The sequence below is a fragment of the Equus caballus genome, chromosome 11 (genome assembly GCF_041296265.1).
Source record: "Equus caballus isolate H_3958 breed thoroughbred chromosome 11, TB-T2T, whole genome shotgun sequence".
NCBI lineage: Eukaryota > Metazoa > Chordata > Mammalia > Perissodactyla > Equidae > Equus > Equus caballus.
Genome location: NC_091694.1, coordinates 6,397,085 through 6,415,066, shown reverse-complemented (window position 1 = coordinate 6,415,066; position 17,982 = coordinate 6,397,085). Strand labels below are relative to the sequence as shown.

Genomic DNA, 17,982 nt, shown 5'->3' with positions numbered 1-17,982 from the left:
GTCTGCAGATGCTGCGGCTCCTAGGGGATGGGTCCCTGCCACCCTGGCAGGAGCAGATCATGGGTGAATACCTGGTGAGACAGGGGCAACGCCGGCCGGGGCTGCGGGACGAGCTTTTCAGTCAGCTCGTGGCCCAGCTCTGGCACAACCCGGACGAGCAGCAGAGCCAGCGTGGCTGGGCCCTCATGGCCATCCTGCTCAGCGCTTTCCCCCCAATGCCTACCCTGCAGAAGCCACTGCTCAAGTAAGGGGCCTGGCAGATGGGGACATGGTGGGTGGGGTCAGGGGACTGTCCCGCCCCTACAGCAGCCCTGTGCTGTCCCTGCAGATTTGTGTCCGACCAGGCCCCCAGAGGCATGGCAGCTCTGTGCCAGCACAAGCTGCTGGGGGCCCTGGAGCAGATGCAGCTGGCCCCTGAGTCTGCACGGGCCCACCCACCTACCCAGCTGGAGTGGACGGCTGGACGGCGGCGGGGCCGCATGGCGCTGGACGTCTTCACCTTCAATGGTGATGGCCGCCTCCTGCTCAGGCTTCTGTGGGCCCCCAGAGGAGCCAGCCCTGCTCCCTCGCCCTCCTTGGACCCCCTTTCTGCCTCAGCTCCCCTGCTGCAGCCCTCGGTGACCCTGATCTCCCTTCTGTCCTGCTTTTGGTCCCCCTGGGACAGCTGCCCCTTCCCATCAGGGTGGACCCTGTTGTCCCTCACCCCTCCCTCCCACCCCTTGTTATGCAGAGGAGTGCTACTCGGCCGAGGTGGAATCCTGGACCACGGGGGAGCAGCTTGCCGGGTGGATACTGCAGAGCAGGTATGGGGGGCCTGAAATTGGGGGAGTAGGGCCAGCACTGACCATGGGCCCGTCCTCCTCCTGCGTCCTCCTCCTCCCAGCCCACTCTCCCACCAAGTGCCTCCCAGCTGCTCCTGAGGCCCAGGGCCAAAGCCTGCTCCCTGAAGGGGTGAGGGGGGTGAGCTGTGGGCGTAGGGGGCAGGGTCCAGACAGTTAATCCAAGATGGGGAGCAAGAGTAGAGTTTATACTTACAGTCCAGATTCTGATGAAACAGGTCAATAAATAAATGTGAGCATCAGAGCCCACGTAGAAGGAGAGGGTCGTGAGTTGCAAATAAAGGAGAGCTGTCTCAGTGAAGCCAGGCTCCTCACCCAGGTGCCTGTTCCCTTCTGCAGCCTCCTCCCCTTGGACCGTCCTTGGGTGGGGTCCTTGTCCTTTGGGGTCGTTATCTGCCTGGCTGATCACCCCCCTACTGCACACCCTTGTCCCACCCAGAGGCCTGGAGGTGCCACCTCGTGGCTGGTCCGTGTCATTGCACTCCGGGGACTCCTGGCAGGACTTGGCTGGCTGCGACTTCGTGCTGGACCTGATCGGCCAGACGGAAGACCTGGGGGACCCGGCTGGTCCCCACAGCTACCCCATCACTCCCCGCAGCTTGTAGGTGCCTCCCCAGCACCCCTGTCCCCGGCCTGCTCCTGTCCCTGTCCTGTTGTAGAGACCCCCAAAGCTACCCTCTCACATCCAGGGGTTGACAGGTGCTGCCACAGGCCCAGCCCTGACCTAATCCTCCTCCCACCCCGTGGGGACGCCCCCCACAGCGGCTTCTGCACCTTGCCTCAGCCTGGGGACCACCCCAACCAAGGCACACCCTTATCTGGGCCCGCTATCTCCTGCAGAGCTGAGGACATCCCCCCGGCCCCTGGCGTCCAGGCCCCATCACTGCCCCCAGGCCCCCCTCCAGGTCCAGCCCCAACACGGCCCATCAGGAGCCACACAGGTAAGGCCAGAAGTGGGCACTTTGGGGTTGGCAGAGTGCTGGGACTGGGGGTGCAGGAAGCCCCAAGCTCCAGGTGGGTGACATCAACCTTCCTCTGGCCCCACAGATGGGTCCCAGACCTCGGGGAGCCTGGACGGCTTCCTGGACCACCTCTTCGAGCCAGTCCTCTCCGGGGGCAACAGTGTAAGTGTCCTGCACACACCCCGCACCCCATCCCTGCCCCTACCTGACTGCAGTCTCTGCTGCCCCTCCATCTCTCCCAGGGCTCTAGCTCTGACCCTGTGACCTGTGACCTTTGTCCTTTCAGGATCTGGAGCAAGGCTGGGCTCTGAGAGGCCGCATGAAGGGAGGGGGTGCCATGGGGCCCATGCAGCCAGGCAGCTACCCCATGAGTAAGTGTGGGGCCAAGCACCCATCCTGGGTCTTCTCGGCCCAGCAGCATGGGTAGCTGTGGCCTGGGACCCCCCAGGCAGCTGGGGTCAGAGCTCCAGCCAGCACCCTGGTGGCCCTACTCTTCTCTTTGCCTGGGGCTGGGAGGGAGGTGGTCTGTGGGCCCAGGTAAGGACCGACCTGGGAGGGCCCTCTTCCCTCAGTGTACCCAGGGATGGTGCAGATGCCCGGATACCAGCCAGCCATGATGCCTGCACCCATGCCCATGATGCCTGCCATGGGCGTAGTCCCCCCCATGCCAGGTAAGGCTGGGCCAGAGGCACCGGATCTTTCTCAGGGAGGGATTAAAGGAGAGCAAGTCCTGCCAGGGGCCCAGAGGGTACAGTGGGCAGAGGGCTGTAAGCGTGACTGTAGCGCTCACCCACCCTGCCCATCTGCCACACTCGCAGCCATGGTGGTGCCACCACAGCCACAGCCACAGCCCCTGCCTCCCAGCGTGGATGCGAGGCAGCTGGCGGTCCAGCAGCAGAACTTCATCAACCAGCAGGCGCTGATTCTGGTGAGGGTGGGCAGAGGCCACGGGCTGCCTAGCGGGGACAGGTCTGTGGGGCAGGGCCAGGCCAGCTCTTACCTGGCCCACCACCCTCCCCTTCAGGCCCAGCAGATGACCACCCAGGCCATGACCCTGTCCCTGGAGCAGCAGACACAGCAGCGCCGACGCCAACGCCAGGCCCCAGCTCAGGCCCCTGTCCCTGAAGCTGCCTCCCCACCCCCACCCCCACCCCCAGCCATCACCCCCAAGCCCAAGAAGCCCCAGGTCCCCCAGGAGGAGCCAGAGCGAGAACCGGAATCGGTGGATGGCTGCCTGAGAGTGAGCCGAGGCCAGGCAGATGGCAGGGTCTGGGATGGGGGTGGCCGGCTCCATGGCTGCAGGGATGGAGAACACGGGTGGGGAGAGCAGGAAAATGCAGAACAAGTGCTGCCAGGCCCCAGCCCCAGGGATCTGAGGGGGCTCGCTGTGAGAGTGGGGGCTTGTCTGGCAGGGCTGCTGCTTCACTTCCCCTTCCTGCCAGCAGGAGACCTTACAGGAGGCTGAAGACAGGCCCCAGCGGCCCAAGAGCTTCCAGCAGAAACGGGATTATTTCCAGAGGATGGGTGAGGGTGCTTGGGGTGGCAGGCCCCACACAGAAACTTGACGACCACCCTAGCCTGGCCAGGGGATGGTGGGGTGCACTCTACTCCCCTGGGTCAGTGTGACCTGTCCAGGAGCCCTGATGGGCTGGCCAGGTCAAGGGTAACAGATGGGGCCATCTGGGGCGATTACAGGGCAGCAGCAGATCAAGGTGAAGACGGTGAAGCCTCCGGCCAAGGTGCAGATTCCCCAGGGAGAGGAGCAGGAGGAGGAGGAGGAAGAAGAGAGACCGAAAGCAGGTGGTGGGGAGATGAGGGAGGGCCGGGCCCTGCAGATCTGCACAGGGTCTCACATGTTTCCTCTCTTCCTGGTCAGTCCCGTCCCCTCCTCCACCCCCACCCCCACCCCAGGTAGTGAAGAAGCCACTGACACAAGGTGGGGCCAAAGCTACGAAGGAGGCTGAGGCTGAGCCGACCCAGGAGGTGGGGCCTGGCAGTGATCGGCTGGCCCAGGGTAGAGCTGTGGTGCGCAGCTCAGACCCTGCGCCCCAGCGGGCAGAGCCCAGCAGGGAAATCCGAAACATCATCCGCATGTACCAGAGCCGCCCGGGCCCCGTGCCTGAGCCTGTGCAGCCGTCCAGGTGGGCCTCAGGGGGTGACTGGACCGCCTGCTCCCTAGGGAGTCACCCTGTGGACTTGTGACCTCTTCTTTCTCCCAGGAGGCCCCCCAAAAATTTCATGAAGAAAAACAATCCTAAGGACGAGGCTCTGGCTAAGCTGGGGATCAATGGTGCCTACTCATCCCCTGCGGTGAGGTCCTGTCCTGTCCAGGGCATAGCTGCTCCACTTGGGAGTCCAAGGCTCCCGGGTAAACTTGGCGTTGTCCCTAGACACAGCCTGTGTGCATTCTCTGCCTTCCCAGATGCTGCCCCCCAGCCCCGGGAAGGGCCCCCCACCAGCTGTGGCCCCTCGACCCAAGGCGTCGCCACGGCCTGGGTCCTCCACCACCATCAAGGAGAAGCAGGCACCCCTTCGTGAGGTGTTTGGCCCGACCCCACCCACTGCCCAGGCACCCCCACCTCCACCAGCGCCTCCACTGCCTCTGCCCGGGGACCTGGGGACCCCTTCTGCTGAGCCCCGTGGTAAGGAACCCCATGTCCCCGTGCGATGGGCTTTGCTGGGCGGGTGCAGAGTTCCCAACAGTCTCTGGGTGCTCATGGCTAAGGTCAGCTGCTCGGGCTTCCGGACTTTGGAGCTGTGGGTGAGGAGCCCCAGCTTCCGTGTTCCTGCCCAGGGCGGGGCCCGGGCACCCCTGGGGCCTGTCTGGCACGGAGGGACTCACACACAGGGTGTTGCCCTCCAGGCAGACCTGACAGCTCTTTCAGGAATTTAGTGGCCCTGCTGACATGGTCAGGGACAGCAGGAAAAGTCTGAAGGCTGGAAATGGAGGCAGGAGATGGGCCCGTGGGTGGGAGTGGCGCAGCAAAGGTTGAGTAAGCCGGGACCTAGCAGGGCCTTAGGGAGGTGAGGGTATTCTCTCCCTATGCCCCCATCCCTCCGGCTCGGGCAGCTCCTCACCGGATGCTCTTTGGCCCCTCTCTCTGCCAGGCTCGACGGTGCCCATGGGGGACCAGGGGGTCTCCACCCAGCTGCTCGTGCCCTCCGGCAGTGTGTGCTTCTCCTATGCCAGCACCTCCTGGAAGTTGTTCCTTCGCAAGGAGGTGGGCACAAGGGTGGGGCCACAGCCTGACCTCTCTTTAGGCTGGGGAGGGGCCGCAGGCTGTGGGGGATGCAACCTGGGACCCCAGCATCTCCTCCTGACACACAAACACTGGGGGCCACCTCCCCACTACCCACCGCCTCAAGCCTCGTTTTCCATCTGGGCCTGGGAGGCAGAGGTGGGGCGGAAGGTGGGCTTGTGGCGGGGGGGACTCCATTCCCGCCTGCTCTCGCTCCCCCATGCCCTCCTGCAGGTGTTCTACCCCCGGGAGAACTTCAGCCATGCCTACTGCCTCAGGCTTCTCTGTGAGCAGGTGAGAGCCCGGCCCACCTGAGACATGTACAGACAGACTGCCCCTGGGCAGCACTCACAGGGCACTTGCTGTGCGCTTCAAGCCCTGCCTTCATTTATTTAATCCTCACAACATCCCTAAGAGTAAGGACCATTGTTGGCCTATAACAAGGATTAAAAATAAATAAAGTGTATACAGTACAGAACACGGGCTCCAGCATACAGCAGGTGCTCACTGGTGCTTGTTCCCTTGCCACCTCTGGATGTTCCCCCAAATTCTCCAGTAGCCTCCCCTCCTCCCCTAAGCTTTGTTCCTTCAGGGAAGCTCAGCTCAGCTCACGGACGGACAGCTGCCCCACAAGTGCAGGCAGCTGGGGGAGGCAGGTGGGAGCTCTGGGCAGACGTGACCCTGGGCTTGGAGGCCCCACATCCCTCCCTGCTCCACCTACCCCTTGGGGGCTCTCTAGCTTTTCCTCCATGCATGGCTGCTTGTGGTGGGCTCTGGCCTCAGGACCTGGCGGTGACTGCCTAGCTCTGCCCCCAGATCCTGAGGGACACCTTTGCCAAGTCCTGCATCCGAATCTCCCAGGATGAGCGGCGCAAAATGAAACAGCTGCTGGGTATGGTCCAGGGACCCTGAAGTCAGGGAGCTGGAGTGTTAGGGGCTGGGCCTGCCTAGAGGGAGGGAGCAAACTCTGGGGTCCTCCCAGTGAGGGAGCCTGAGAACAGTCTGGCACAGTCGTTCCTGCCCACAGGAGACCTAGAGGTCGGCCTGGAGTCACTTGACACCACTGAGGACAGTGTCAAGAAGCGCATCGTGGTGGCCGCTAGGGACAACTGCGCCAATTACTTCTCACGCATCTTCCCTGTCTTGGTCAGTGAGGCCGGGTATGGGGTACCCCAGTCTGGATCCCAGCGTGCGCAGTGTGGGCCTTCTGCAGCAGTCCCCTGAGAGCTGGAGGTGGGGTGGGCCCCAGTGGAAGGACAAAGAACAGCACTGGCCCTGAGCAGCCCCAGGGCATCCGGGAGCCTGTGTGTGACCCACCCACCTTCTGGGCAGGGTGAGAGTGGCAGCGACGTGCAGCTGCTAGGTGTATCCCACCGGGGGCTGAGACTGCTCAAGGTGACCCAGGGCCCCAGCTTCTACCCTGACCAGCTGAAGACTCTCTGCTCATACAGGTGAGCGCAAGCAGAGGAGTAGGGAGGATGGGGTGGAGAGGTGGCCCCTAGCTTATGCCCCCACCCTGTGTGCAGCTTTGCTGAGGTCCTGGGTGTAGAGTGCCCAGACAGCTCTACCCTGGAGTTGTCACTGAAGAGTGAGCAGCTGGTGCTGCACACAGCCCGGGCGAGTGTCATCAAGGCCATGGTTGAGCTGTTCCTGAGGGAGCTCAAGAAGGCAAGCACGGGCTGGGCAGGGGGCCTCCATCCATGTTGCATTGCGCCCTGTCTGGTTTGGCTGGTCTCAGGGCTGTCAGCGAAGCTCCTTCAAGCTGGCTGGGCTGGGGCTGGGAGTTCAGGCTGGGTCCCTGGAACTCTGGGGTGCTGGGTGGGGAGTGAGGCCAAAGTGGGGAGCAGATGGGGTGGGCAGGATGAAGGTCACAGGCAGGCTGGCTGCTTCCTCACCCGCTCACTCGCCTGCCTGCAGGACTCTGGCTACGTCATCGCCTTGCGAAGCTACATCACTGATGACAGCAGCCTCCTCAGCTTCCACCGTGGGGACCTTATCAAACTGTTGCCAGTGGCCACTTTGGAGCCAGGTATCCCCAGGGGCCAGCAGAGTGGCTGGCACAGGGAGGGCAGCACATGGTGGAGCCTCTGAGGGGCAGAGGCCAGGTGGGTGAGTCACTGGCCTTGGATGCCTTCCAGGCTGGCAGTTTGGCTCCACTGGGGGCCGTTCCGGACTCTTTCCTGCCGACATAGTGCAGCCGGCTGCTGCTCCAGACTTTTCCTTCTCGTCGGAGCAGAGGAATGGCCGGCACAAGAGTCAGCTGCAGCACAGAGAGTCAGGACTGTGGGATAGGGCGCCGGAGGTGAGGAAGACGGGAGAGGCGGAGGCGAGGCCTAACTAGGAGTGGAGGAAGGAAGGAAGCTTCATCTGATGCTGCCCCTCTGCCCTCTCCAGCTTTCTTGCCCTTTGTCTCCTCAGCAAGACTGTGGGCTCCCTGTGGGCAGGGGCTGGGCTGTACACCCCTTGTGTGTGCCTCTTGGTATTTAGTTTAATGCTGCCCTAGAAGACGCTCAATAAACAGCTCTTGCCTTTCCTGGCTTCTGGTGGTGTGCTTACTGCGGCTCTCTGCTCTTCTGGAGTTGGGCTGGGTGGAGGCTTGGGCAGGGCCTCCGGACAGGCCAGTGCACACTCTGGTGGCACTAGGTCTCCTGTGCTCCCAGCACCCCGCCTTCCCTCAGAGCCAGGCACACAGTGAAGACTCGGAGGCCACCAGCCTACCCCCCTCTATGGCCTACCTCTCTGTGTTCACGGACTCCCACAACTACACCATGCAAGAATTTGCCCTGCGCTACTTCCGGAAACCCCAGGCCTTGTGAGTGCCCCTGGTCTAGCCCTACACCCGTCTGTCCTCAGTCTGTCTGACGAGGGCCTCCCTGCTCAGAGCCGCCAGGGTGGTACTCTTAACACCCTCCCTACACAGCCTGGGACTGGGGTGGGGGAGCCAAGCAAGCAGGGCTGTCCTCCCCTCTGCCCCCTCAGGCTGCACCAGACAGGTGGAGGTGCTGAGCAGAAGGCCCCGGCCAGCTTGGTGCAGTACACCAAGGTAAGGGGGACAAGTGGGGAGGAGTCAGGCCAGTAGATCTGCCCTCTGGCCCCCAAGGACCCCAGACTCACGGCCCAGCCTCTTTGACCGCAGGCTCCCATCCAGGAATCGCTCATCAACCTCAGTGATGAGGGCATGAACAGGCAGGCTGTGGAAAGCTTCCAGGGTGAGTGGCCACGGCATCCTGGGTCCCCATGTCTGCAGTGCCTTGGACCTAGGCCCCTAGTCACCTTCTCTCCTTGAGTTTGCCAACTCAGGGAAGCTTACTAGTGGTTCCTATACCTCCACGGCCCTCATCCACTTCTACTCACGCCCAGGGGTTGTGGGTTACGTGGAGTCTGTGTTGGGAGGCAACGGTGGGTCCAGCTGGCTCTGTGCTGTGAGTAGCCACGGGTGCCCATGGAATCTCTCTGAGCCCTATTTCCTCATTGGTAGGGCTGAGACTGCCACTCTGCTTGACTCACATGTTTTTTCAAAGCAAGGCATGAGATGGCAGGGGAAGGCCCTGTGTAGTGACAGCATTAGCCAGGGCCAGGCCCCCAGGCTCAGCTCACCACGCTTCCCTTCCTCCCTGCAGCGCTGATGCAATTTATGGGGGACCAGTCTAAGCCGCGGGGCAAGGGTGAGATGGAGCTCCTGTATGAGCTGCTGAAGGTAAGCAACAGCTGTGTGTGCTGGAAGGAAACTGTGAGCCCAGAGGGCCCCTTCCCATCCTCCTGCCTGGGCCAGAACGGGGTCCCCCTTTTCTTGGTCACTATTCATTCAAATCATCCAAAAGTATTTATTGAGCACCTACTTGCTGGGGGCATGGCAGTGCGCCAAGCAGGCCACGTCCCCACACAGCTTACAGTCTAGCAGGAGGCAGTAAATCGTGATGTAATGTGTCCAGGGGTAAAAAGTATGGTGGAACGTGATAAAGCAGGGGAAGGGGCTGCCTCAGTGCAGAAGGCTTGGTGACAAGGTGACACTGGAGCGGACATCTGAAGGAAGCCAGGGAGTGAGGCATGTGTGCATCAGGGGCAGCGCGTGCGCAGAGGGGCAGGGGTGGCAGTCCTGTGGAGAGGGTGAACCTCAGCACCAGCAAGGCCAGAGTGGCTGGCACCCAGCGAGCGAGGCAAGAGTGGAGGACGGGGCCCAGGAGGGACAGTGGTCCAGGTCAGGGCAGGCCTTGTAGGCTATTGTCGGGACTCCGATTTTTTGAGAGAGATGGGCAGCCACTAGGGGGCTCTGAAGAGACTTGTCTTACATTGTGCAGGGTCGCTCTGGCTGTTTGTGATTCTGAGGGTGTAAGGGAAAAAGGAGGTTATCGTGATAATCCCAGGTTAGAGATGGTGCTGGCCCAGGCCAGGAGGCAGCAGCAGGGGATTAAGACCCATAGCAGCAGGGTCTGCTCTGAATTGCATGTGGGGTGTGAGAGAGAGCGGCCAAGGATGACACCGCAGCCTTGGCAAGAGCAATGATCATCTTCCACAAGGAAGCCTGAGGGCAGAGTGGGTCTGGGCTGGTGGAGGAATCTGTTTTGGACATGTGAAGTCTGAAGTCCTAAGTGGAGGGCCTGGGGTTCAGGGGAGAAGTCTGGGCTGGAGGGAGGCACCAGGAGTCATCGGCAGATGAGAGCAGCTGAGATCATCAGGGAGCAAGTGTAGACAGAGGCCCAAGGGCACCGCAGCCCTTAGAGGTCAAGGAGATAAGGGGAGCCAGCAGAGGAGACTAAGACAGAGGGACCAGAGACAGAGGAAGACAGGGCTGAGCACGGCCCCGAGGCAGGCGAAGACAGTGACTTAGGGAGCAACCAGTTGTGCAAAGATCTTTGTCAGTTAAGACAAAGATGGAGAGATGACGACTGGGCTGTCACCTTGACTCAGCCCCCAGCCCATGGCTGTTAGCAGAGGATTTCTTCTGACTTCAGATCCCATGCCCTCCTCACTCCACCACACTGCAGCTCGGCATTGCCCTGCCTACCTGCACTTCTTGTCCCCACAGTTGTGCCAGGAGGAGAACCTCAGGGATGAGATTTACTGCCAGGTCATCAAGCAGGTCACAGGACACCCCCGGCCGTGAGTGTGGGGGACTGGTGGGGGAGAGGCAGTGGGCAGCCCAGTGTCGTGGTTTGGCCAGCTCGAAGGCCAGGCTCTCTGCCCTGCAGGGAACACTGTGCTCGAGGCTGGAGCTTCCTCAGCCTCCTCACCGGCTTCTTCCCGCCGTCAACCACTCTGATGCCCTACTTGACCAAGTTTCTACAGGATTCAGGCCTGAGCCAAGGTGCCTGTGGGAGGGGCTTCCAGGCTGGGGTCTCGGCTGCTTGGGGAAGGGTTTGGAGATGCTCATGACCCCAGCCTGGCTCCTCTCTGCAGAGCTGGCCCGGACCAGCCAGGAGCACCTCCAGCGGACAGTTAAATATGGGGGACGGCGGCAACTGCCCTTCCCGGGTGAAATGCAGGCTTTCTTGGTACTGGCGGGTACAGGTGGCTGGGCATTCTAGGACTCCTCTGGGTGGGGGAGCTGGGACCTCTGTCCACTGGGGGACTGACCCTGCAACCTGTCTTGGCAGAAAGGGCACACTGTCCGCCTGGTTCTAATTCACCTGCCTGGGGGTGTGGATTACAAGACCAACATCCAGACTTTCACAGTGAGTGCAGGGCCACCAAGAAGGGGCTGGGGAGAGGCAGGGAAGCCATGGGCATCAGTTCTGGGGACCGCCCCCCTCAGCCTCCCCACCCCCTATCATGGCCCTGTCCTCACGCCTAGGTGGCAGGAGAAGTGCTGGAGGAGCTGTGCGGGCAGATGAGCATCATGGACCCCCAGGAAGTGCAGGAATTTGCCCTCTTCCTCATCAAAGGGGAAGGTGAGCCACCTCGCCTGGGGAGGCTGGACTCAGGGAGGTAGCTTACTGGCCAGGCCTGCTCTTGTGCCCACCGGTCAGGCAGTTCCCATGCTGGGGCTGGCAGGGCTGTGGCGGGGCTGGCCCTGGGCAGGATGTGGACCCGGGCTCCCCATGCAGGTGAGCTGGTGCGGCCCCTGCGGCCCGACGAGTACCTCAACAGCGTGATGGTGGATAAGGACGTGAGCCTGCACAGCCGGCGGCTTGGCTGGGAGACCCAGCTGCACTTCGACAATCCCACCTACATCAGCACCCACTACAGCCAGGTCAGCCCCACCTGGCCCTGGGCTGCTGTGCTGCTGGCGACTTGAGTCCTGGCTGCACCTTGAGGGCGAGTCCCTGCCTGGACGGGGGACCTCCAAGCCTCCCCTCAAGGAGAATGGCTGGTGGGGGCTTTGGGGCACAGCTGCCCCCTTACTGCGCCCCCCTCTCAGGTGCTGCGGGACTACCTGCAGGGGAAGCTGTTGGTCAGTGCACAGGCAGAGGACCTACTGGCCAGGCTGGCCGCCCTACAGCACCTCAGCAGGGCCTTTCAGGATACCCCCTCAGAGTGAGTGTGAGCGCGGCCCCCACGCCTCCTGTCATTCTCCCTCCTGGTGCTGAGGTAGGCCTCAGCACCCACCCCAGGGCCTCAGCCCACCACGCCTCACCCCCTTCTTGAAGGTCAAGGCCACTTGACTTGTAACCTTCATGGCCCTAATTCCATGTAGCCGTGGAGGCTGTATACATCTGTCCTCCCCACCCCAAGCTCAAGGGCAGGGCCCACACCTTATTCATGTGTCTGGATTCCCAGTCTCACCCACAGTAGCCACTGGTTCATTTATTTAGCACCTGCTGTATGCCCAGCCTTGACTAACCAGCTGTGTCTTAGGCAAGACCTGTTGGCTTACTTGCCAAAGACACTGCAATGGCAGGTGAGAAGGGCCACCATAAGGATGCTGATGGGCCAGGAGCTGAGGCGGCTGAAAGGATGCACCTCCCAGGAAGCGCAGACCAGCTTCATCGGTGGGTCTGGGGGAAGCGGGCTGCTGGGGCAGAGGCAGGAGGCCCAGGAGGGAATGGGTGAGGGTAGAGGGGCTGAGTAAGCTTTTCCACCTGCCCTGCCCCTCTCGCCGGACCTGGGGGCCAAATAAGGCAGGGCCCAGGGCCCCAGTGGCCAGAACTCCTGTCCTAGCCCCTCCATCCCCAGAGGCCGTGAGGCAGCTGCCCCTCTTTGGCTACACTGTCTACGTGGTGCTCCGAGTAAGTGAGGTGGCCCTGCCTGGACCTGGCTTCCTGGGGCTGAACCGCCAGCACATCATCCTCATGGACCCCAGCTCCCAGGTGGGCCAGGTTCCTGCCCCAGGGCAGGCCTGGGCACCCTTGGGCCAATCCTCTCCCACTACCTACACTGACCCGTCCCCTGAGAGGAGCCAAGCTCTGTTGTCTCTGCTGCCCCCAGAAACTGTGCTGCTCTGTTGCCCTGAGGGAACTGCAGCGGATCCACCTGCTGAGCCCACTGGAGGAACAGGGGTCCCCTGGCCTGGAACTCAACTATGGCTCGGCTGACAGCCCTCGGACCATCTGGTTTGAGCTGCCACAGGTGAGTGGCCAGAGCCTCTGACCACCCAGAGAAGGTGACGCATGCCTCACCCAAGCCTGGCATGCCCGGGAACCTGGGCCCAGGCCGATGGCTACTGCTCAGGGGTGGTGTGGGCAGGGGCTGGCCAGGGAGCCCTGTCCTCACATGCCTGTACCTAAGCAGGCCCAGGAGCTGAAGCACACCATCACCTTCCTGATGCACAGCGGCATCGCCTCCGATTAATGGCCGGCCTCACCCAGGAGGAGTGGGGGAGGGGCAGAGAGGAGGAAGGGGCCTCTCCCTGGCCCAAGTCTCACTTGGACAGTCTCCCTTGGGTGCTGTCAGGCCATTTTGGTGTGGACTTCACCACTTGGCTGTTCTGGAACCTACCGCAGCACAGCCCAGCTAGCCCACGTGGAGGCCATGAGGCAGGAGCTGCTACAGTGATGTCAACTGGGAAAGACAGCAGCGAGACTCCCTCATGGTGGGCCTGGGGCGGGGCTGCAGGAACTCAGCTTGGGCATCTGATGTTGCCCAGTCTCAGGGAGATGCCCACCTGGCCCCAGGCCCTGGCTCAAAATCAGCAGGAACCCAGCCTGGGAGAAGCAGCTGCTAAAATAAAACACCTGAGAGAAAAGAGCTGCGTGTGCATGCGTGTGTCAGAATAAACAGGACTTTATTCCTCCGGGAGATGTCTCAGTCCTGCTCGCCTTCCTGACCAGGAGCTGAGTGGGAGCAGGGCCTGGCTGCTGCCCCTCTTCCCACGAACTCTGCACCTGGGGCCAGGCTGGAGCTTGGCCAGGCAAGGGAAGGGGCTGGTGGGCAGAGGACCTGAGCCAGCAGGGCTCTTCCTGAGGAGGCCCCAATGCCTTGGACAGGTAGGCCTCGTCTTGGCTTACAACCTGCTAAGTACAAGACATGGAGGGCCCGTTCCTTCTTTCTGTTCCCCTGGCAGCAGCACACCACCCCACACCTTCTCATCTGGAGATCTGGCCCAGAAAACCCAGCCACGAGGGCCAGGAGAGGCAGGGAGGCTAGGAGAAAGAGGACCTTAGGCCATGCAAGCAAAAAGGTAGGCTGACCGCTGGCCTCTGACCTTGATTTGGGAGGTGTCCACGCCCACCTCCAAAGCAAGCTGTGGTCTGAAGGGGGAGGGGCCCTGAGAAAAGACAACGCCCCTGATGGCAGTGGGCCTGCCCACTTTCCCCATTCCTGAGCAAGGCCCAGGTGGCCCAAGGTATAGTCTGGGGGAGGACACTGGCCCTGCTGGGCAGCAGTCCATCATCTCTGTGGGCCACACAGGCCGTGCCAGTCCGCTTCACTCTCGCACCGGGCCCGGCCGTGGAAGAACAGCTTGATGAGGTTCTGGGCCTCTTCCTTCACTACAGATTCAGGGTGGGGAAACATGAGGGCCAGTCTCCTCTCTGAAGAGCCCCACAAGTGCCTCCTGGCCCAGCAACGCAAGCACTCACCGCTCCTTCCAGGAGAGGTCTTCTGAGTCAGCGAGTGTGAGAGGTGGCGGGCAAAGGCTTTAAATAACTCCTAGAGGCAGAGGGCGAAGAGGAGCAGAAAGCACAGACCCCTGCCCTGCTCCTGGAGTGACCCACAGCCATGACCCAAGGGCAAGGCAGACCCAGGGAGGGTGGCAGCTGGGCTCAGGGCTAGCCTGCTTCTGCCCTTCTTTCTCCTGGGGCTCACACTCTCTATACCCCCACCACACCCAAGTGTCCCAGGCTTAGGGGAGGGCAGAGCCTACCCACCCACCCACCCTACCTTGGATGCAAACTTGCCCTCCTTATAGAAGGGGGTCAAGCACTTGACCACAACATTTGCAGCCTCCTTTAGGGAGATGCCAGGAGCTGAAAGCTGGCAGGAGCCCTTGGCCATGGGGTTCAAGGTGTCCTGATTGCTGGCCGAGATGCTGCCCTTGGCCTCAGCTAAGATGGAGGCCTTGGCTGAGGGGCGAGGCCTCTTCTGAGCCTGGCTCTCTGGGTGTTCCTGGGCAGGGCCACAGTAAAGGGTCACTCTTGGGCTCCCTGTCACTGGCCTGTCCTCTCCTTCTGGAGGACCAGGCCATAGCACCTAGTAGCTCCCTCTAGCCCCTGGGATGTGGAGATGATTTTCACCCAACTCCTAACCCAGAGCAGAGTAGATATCACCTGGTTCACAGGCCTCTTCCCTCCCCTGTGGCCTTGTCCTTGTCAGTACCTGCTGGGGCCTGGGCCGCTTGTCCTTCTGTGTCTCCTTTGTGGGGGTGGACTGGTCTTCAGGGGGCCCCTGGTCTCTGAGTGGGCAGGTACTGGCCAGAGGAGAGAGCAGGCATCAGAGCTCCAGGGCCCTTGGCCCAGGCAGCCCAGCAGAGACCATCCTAGGCATGGCCCGAGCTTCAGAGGCACAGTTAGCAAGGAGATTTCCAAACTACCCTGTGCCCATACCTCAACCCCTCCCTGGTGCACTCCTCAGTCTGAGCGGGGACAGCCAGATGTCCCAGGGCTCCATCCTCCTCCCCTGCGCACTTCTCTGGGGCTGTTGGGGGTCCGCGCACCCCCTCACTGGAGGGGCTGGCACCCTCTGCCGGTAGGGCTGACATGAGTGGAGGCGGGCTCTTGGCCCTCTGGCAGAAGAATCGGGTGATGTTCTGAGAATCCTTGAGGGCCGCTGCGGCTAGAAGCTGCTGCTTCTTGTTGACCCGGGCCTTGGCAATGGGACTGCCCCCAGTGGGGCCTTTTGCCTTCTTCTCAGGGGAGGACTCCCCACAAGAGGCACTGCTTCCGGGGGCTTCTCCTCTGGGCCCAGGGAGGGGCTCAGTGCTATCCTCATCCTGGAGGCCACAGGGCCGGCTGGGGGGCTCCTGCTTGCCTCCCCACACAGGCTGGGGGGCTTGCTCTTTGGGCCGCATCTTCTCCATCAGCTCAGTGGCTGTCTGAAATGGGTAGGAGCCTTTGGGGAAACCAGCTCCCACTCGCTTGGGTTTGAGCTGTGAGGAAGAGGAGAGAAGATTCTTGAGGGCACACCTGGCTGGTCCAGGTGGGCCCACATTGGTGGGGCTCTCAGGAGTGGGGGAGGGAAAAACTGGGCAGGACATCACTTAGGGGTCAGGTTGATGAGAGAGGAGCTGCGGGGGCTGCAGGGGTACAGCTGGCAGAGCAGGGAAGCCTGAGGGCTTGCCCTGGGGTGCCCTAGGGCCAGGACCCAGGTTGGGGGTGGATGCTAGGACGCTGCTCACCGAGTAGACCTGGGAGGCTGGCGGGATGTCGTACTCAGTGGGCTCTGGGTGCTCGACCTGGGCACTGCAGCTCTTGGCACCGCCTCCCACGTCATAGAACTGCCCATCTTTAGAGGCTCTGTGGATCTCAGCCACCTGGGGCAGGGACAGTCAGGCATGCTGTGGCACCCACTAGCTCCTGATAACCCCCAGCCCAGGCTTTCCACAAGTGGGTTTCTGTGGCCTGTGGTTGGAGGCAACTGGACAAGTTCTAGTCCTCACAGGGTTGTCTAGAAGACCTCCAGCTGGCAAAGGATGGAAGTCAGGTTCCCCTGACATAAGTGGCCTCCCGGGTGGGGGGTGGATTCTGCGCTGCCTGCAGCCAGAGGGCCTACAATGTGGAGGGGCTGCCCTCTCCCACGCTCGCCCTTGAGCATGCCCCACCCACTCTTGCCCAGGGCCCACCTTCTTCAGAACGCTGGCCTTGTATAGGTTGGCCACCTTGGCATTTCGGAATGTCTCATGCTCCAGCTCCACGGCCTCGGCCTGGAGGTCAGGTCTGAGAGTGAGAATGAGCATGAGGTGTCAGATGGGCCTGAGCCTTTTACCTTTTGAGCTCCAAGGGAATCAGGGACCCTGGAGATGGCTTCAAGGCCTGGTGGGAATGGCTTTGGGCACCCGGATTGCAACCTGAAATCTCTGGGCACCCTGTGGCTTACTGCCCTTCAGCAGCCACTGGCTGCCTCTCAGTCGTGGCTGAGCCTTCCCGCTGGGGAAACCCGTACCCACTGGGAGTAGGATGGGTCACAATTTGGGAAGGCAGCACCCAAACAAGCTGTGGGGGAGGGACAGGGGTTCCTATGGTCTCTAAAGGAACAGGAGCTTGGGGAGCCCTCCTTGGTCCCCATGACACTCACCCATCAGAGGTACCTGTGGCCTGGCGGTTACTGCTCAGAGCCTCCTCCAGAAGCCCCAGACAGTGCTCACGGGCCTGCACAGGGGAGGGAAGTTGGTCACATGAGCCTCAGGTTGGAGGAGGAGCCTGGGGGGCAGGTGTGAAGAGCCGCCCACCTCTTACCTTCACAGTGAGCCTGGGGATCTTCCTGCTAGAAGCCTCTTTCAGGGGACAGTCCTCATCTGGGGGGTGGAGGAGTGGGTTCTTCCACTCTACCTTCTGCTCTCTGGAGTCCCCAACCCCCCAACAAGGCATCCTCCATCCACACCTCCAGAACACCCCACAAGCCCCCGGGGACATTTCTGTACTGACCTGGGGGTACAAATTCCTCTATCTTGGGGTCTTTGCCCTGGAAGACAACAATAAGGGCCTGTGAGGCATCTGCTTCAAGATAGCTCCCAGTCCAGTGCCAAGGAAGTGGCTGAGACAATGTGAGCCAGGGGCCACCTGGGACCCCGTCAAGCCCCTGCCCCTCACCTTGCGCAGGCTCATCTGCTTCTGGTAGAAGAGATTCCATTCCCGCTTGTGGGCCTCATCTCTGCCCTCGTCCCCACTGCCTCCAGAACCTTCGTCGTACCTAGGGGACAGGCTGGGTGTGAGCAGCTCTGGGCCTGGGCTTTGCCCTCCCACCACGCCTCTGGTGGGGCAGCAAGGTCCCTGATGCCCTGGCAGCTCAGGGCAACACTGAGGGCCTGGCCCACAGGGTAAGGGGTGGACTATGGCATTGTTGCCTCTGGTCTGGCCTTGGCACCAGGGGGAGAATACCAGACTATTTCCAGTGGGTTGGGAGCCCCTGGCTTCACAGCCCCTCACCTGCTGAAGCCCCCATAACCCCTGCGGCCTCCCTCATACAGCTCAGGGTCAAAGCCATTCCCCTGGGAGGGCCCGACGCAGGTCTTGCTGCAACTGCTACTCTGCTCCAAGGCGCTCAGCTGCTTCCGCACAGCTGCAGGGTTCTGGCAGTGGTCACAGCCTTTGGTGCAGGCGGGGGGCGCATCCCCAAAGTACTTGGCAATGGCAGCATGGCGGCACCTGGAACAGGCAGTGTGGCAGAGACAAGGGGTGAGGGACCCAGGCAGGCCAGCATTCGTTCCCACAATCCCTAAACTCTGGCTGAGCATTGCTGTGACTGCACCATGCTAGGCATCCTCACACACCTCATCCCATGCAGGCTTCACAAGGCATCGCTTGGTTGCCCATTTTACAGATGAGGACAATGAGGTGAAGGAGCTTTCCCAGAGTCATGTAACACATGGGGGTATCCAGAGGAGCCAGGGCATCAACTGCCTTCTGTCCT

At 61.8% G+C, this 17,982-nt stretch overlaps 2 protein-coding genes across 20 annotated transcripts in view; one reads left to right on the top strand and one right to left on the bottom strand.

The window, feature by feature from the left end:
• The window catches only part of MYO15B (myosin XVB), a 33,986-nt gene extending 20,822 nt beyond the window's left edge, over window positions 1–13,164 (top strand). For 6 of the 11 annotated variants that reach the window (XM_070225978.1, XM_070225979.1, XM_070225973.1 and 3 more), the window contains 38 exons: window positions 9–244; window positions 329–507; window positions 731–803; window positions 1,279–1,440; window positions 1,680–1,780; window positions 1,887–1,963; window positions 2,088–2,172; window positions 2,374–2,472; window positions 2,620–2,729; window positions 2,826–3,041; window positions 3,244–3,325; window positions 3,497–3,601; window positions 3,678–3,942; window positions 4,021–4,111; window positions 4,224–4,443; window positions 4,910–5,022; window positions 5,275–5,334; window positions 5,857–5,932; window positions 6,068–6,186; window positions 6,373–6,491; window positions 6,567–6,708; window positions 6,958–7,069; window positions 7,179–7,342; window positions 7,701–7,852; window positions 8,020–8,083; window positions 8,177–8,249; window positions 8,661–8,737; window positions 10,067–10,140; window positions 10,230–10,345; window positions 10,438–10,532; window positions 10,635–10,712; window positions 10,832–10,928; window positions 11,085–11,230; window positions 11,399–11,514; window positions 11,836–11,969; window positions 12,154–12,287; window positions 12,406–12,546; window positions 12,709–13,164. In XM_070225978.1, coding sequence (XP_070082079.1) covers window positions 9–244; window positions 329–507; window positions 731–803; window positions 1,279–1,440; window positions 1,680–1,780; window positions 1,887–1,963; window positions 2,088–2,172; window positions 2,374–2,472; window positions 2,620–2,729; window positions 2,826–3,041; window positions 3,244–3,325; window positions 3,497–3,601; window positions 3,678–3,942; window positions 4,021–4,111; window positions 4,224–4,443; window positions 4,910–5,022; window positions 5,275–5,334; window positions 5,857–5,932; window positions 6,068–6,186; window positions 6,373–6,491; window positions 6,567–6,708; window positions 6,958–7,069; window positions 7,179–7,342; window positions 7,701–7,852; window positions 8,020–8,083; window positions 8,177–8,249; window positions 8,661–8,737; window positions 10,067–10,140; window positions 10,230–10,345; window positions 10,438–10,532; window positions 10,635–10,712; window positions 10,832–10,928; window positions 11,085–11,230; window positions 11,399–11,514; window positions 11,836–11,969; window positions 12,154–12,287; window positions 12,406–12,546; window positions 12,709–12,768 — 4,563 coding nt within the window. In that variant the 3' untranslated portion in view covers window positions 12,769–13,164. The remainder of the gene's footprint in view (window positions 1–8; window positions 245–328; window positions 508–730; window positions 804–1,278; window positions 1,441–1,679; window positions 1,781–1,886; window positions 1,964–2,087; window positions 2,173–2,373; window positions 2,473–2,619; window positions 2,730–2,825; window positions 3,042–3,243; window positions 3,326–3,496; window positions 3,602–3,677; window positions 3,943–4,020; window positions 4,112–4,223; window positions 4,444–4,909; window positions 5,023–5,274; window positions 5,335–5,856; window positions 5,933–6,067; window positions 6,187–6,372; window positions 6,492–6,566; window positions 6,709–6,957; window positions 7,070–7,178; window positions 7,343–7,700; window positions 7,853–8,019; window positions 8,084–8,176; window positions 8,250–8,660; window positions 8,738–10,066; window positions 10,141–10,229; window positions 10,346–10,437; window positions 10,533–10,634; window positions 10,713–10,831; window positions 10,929–11,084; window positions 11,231–11,398; window positions 11,515–11,835; window positions 11,970–12,153; window positions 12,288–12,405; window positions 12,547–12,708) is intronic. The other 5 variants (XM_023652011.2, XM_070225974.1, XM_023652006.2 and 2 more) reach the window with 3 other exon arrangements.
• Window positions 13,165–13,184: 20 nt separating this feature from the next.
• Window positions 13,185–17,982, bottom strand: part of RECQL5 (RecQ like helicase 5) — a 34,910-nt gene continuing 30,112 nt past the window's right edge. For 6 of the 9 annotated variants that reach the window (XM_070225980.1, XM_070225983.1, XM_070225982.1 and 3 more), the window contains exons 9-20: window positions 17,499–17,717; window positions 17,163–17,262; window positions 16,998–17,034; window positions 16,809–16,867; window positions 16,648–16,721; window positions 16,196–16,289; window positions 15,752–15,886; window positions 14,961–15,502; window positions 14,734–14,824; window positions 14,299–14,523; window positions 13,998–14,067; window positions 13,185–13,907 (exon numbers count right to left, since the gene is read on the bottom strand). In XM_070225980.1, coding sequence (XP_070082081.1) covers window positions 13,807–13,907; window positions 13,998–14,067; window positions 14,299–14,523; window positions 14,734–14,824; window positions 14,961–15,502; window positions 15,752–15,886; window positions 16,196–16,289; window positions 16,648–16,721; window positions 16,809–16,867; window positions 16,998–17,034; window positions 17,163–17,262; window positions 17,499–17,717 — 1,747 coding nt within the window. In that variant the 3' untranslated portion in view covers window positions 13,185–13,806. Of the gene's footprint in view, window positions 13,908–13,997; window positions 14,068–14,298; window positions 14,524–14,733; window positions 14,825–14,960; window positions 15,503–15,751; window positions 15,887–16,195; window positions 16,290–16,647; window positions 16,722–16,808; window positions 17,035–17,162; window positions 17,263–17,498; window positions 17,718–17,982 lie in introns of all 9 variants that reach the window. The other 3 variants (XR_011422814.1, XR_011422815.1, XR_011422816.1) reach the window with 2 other exon arrangements.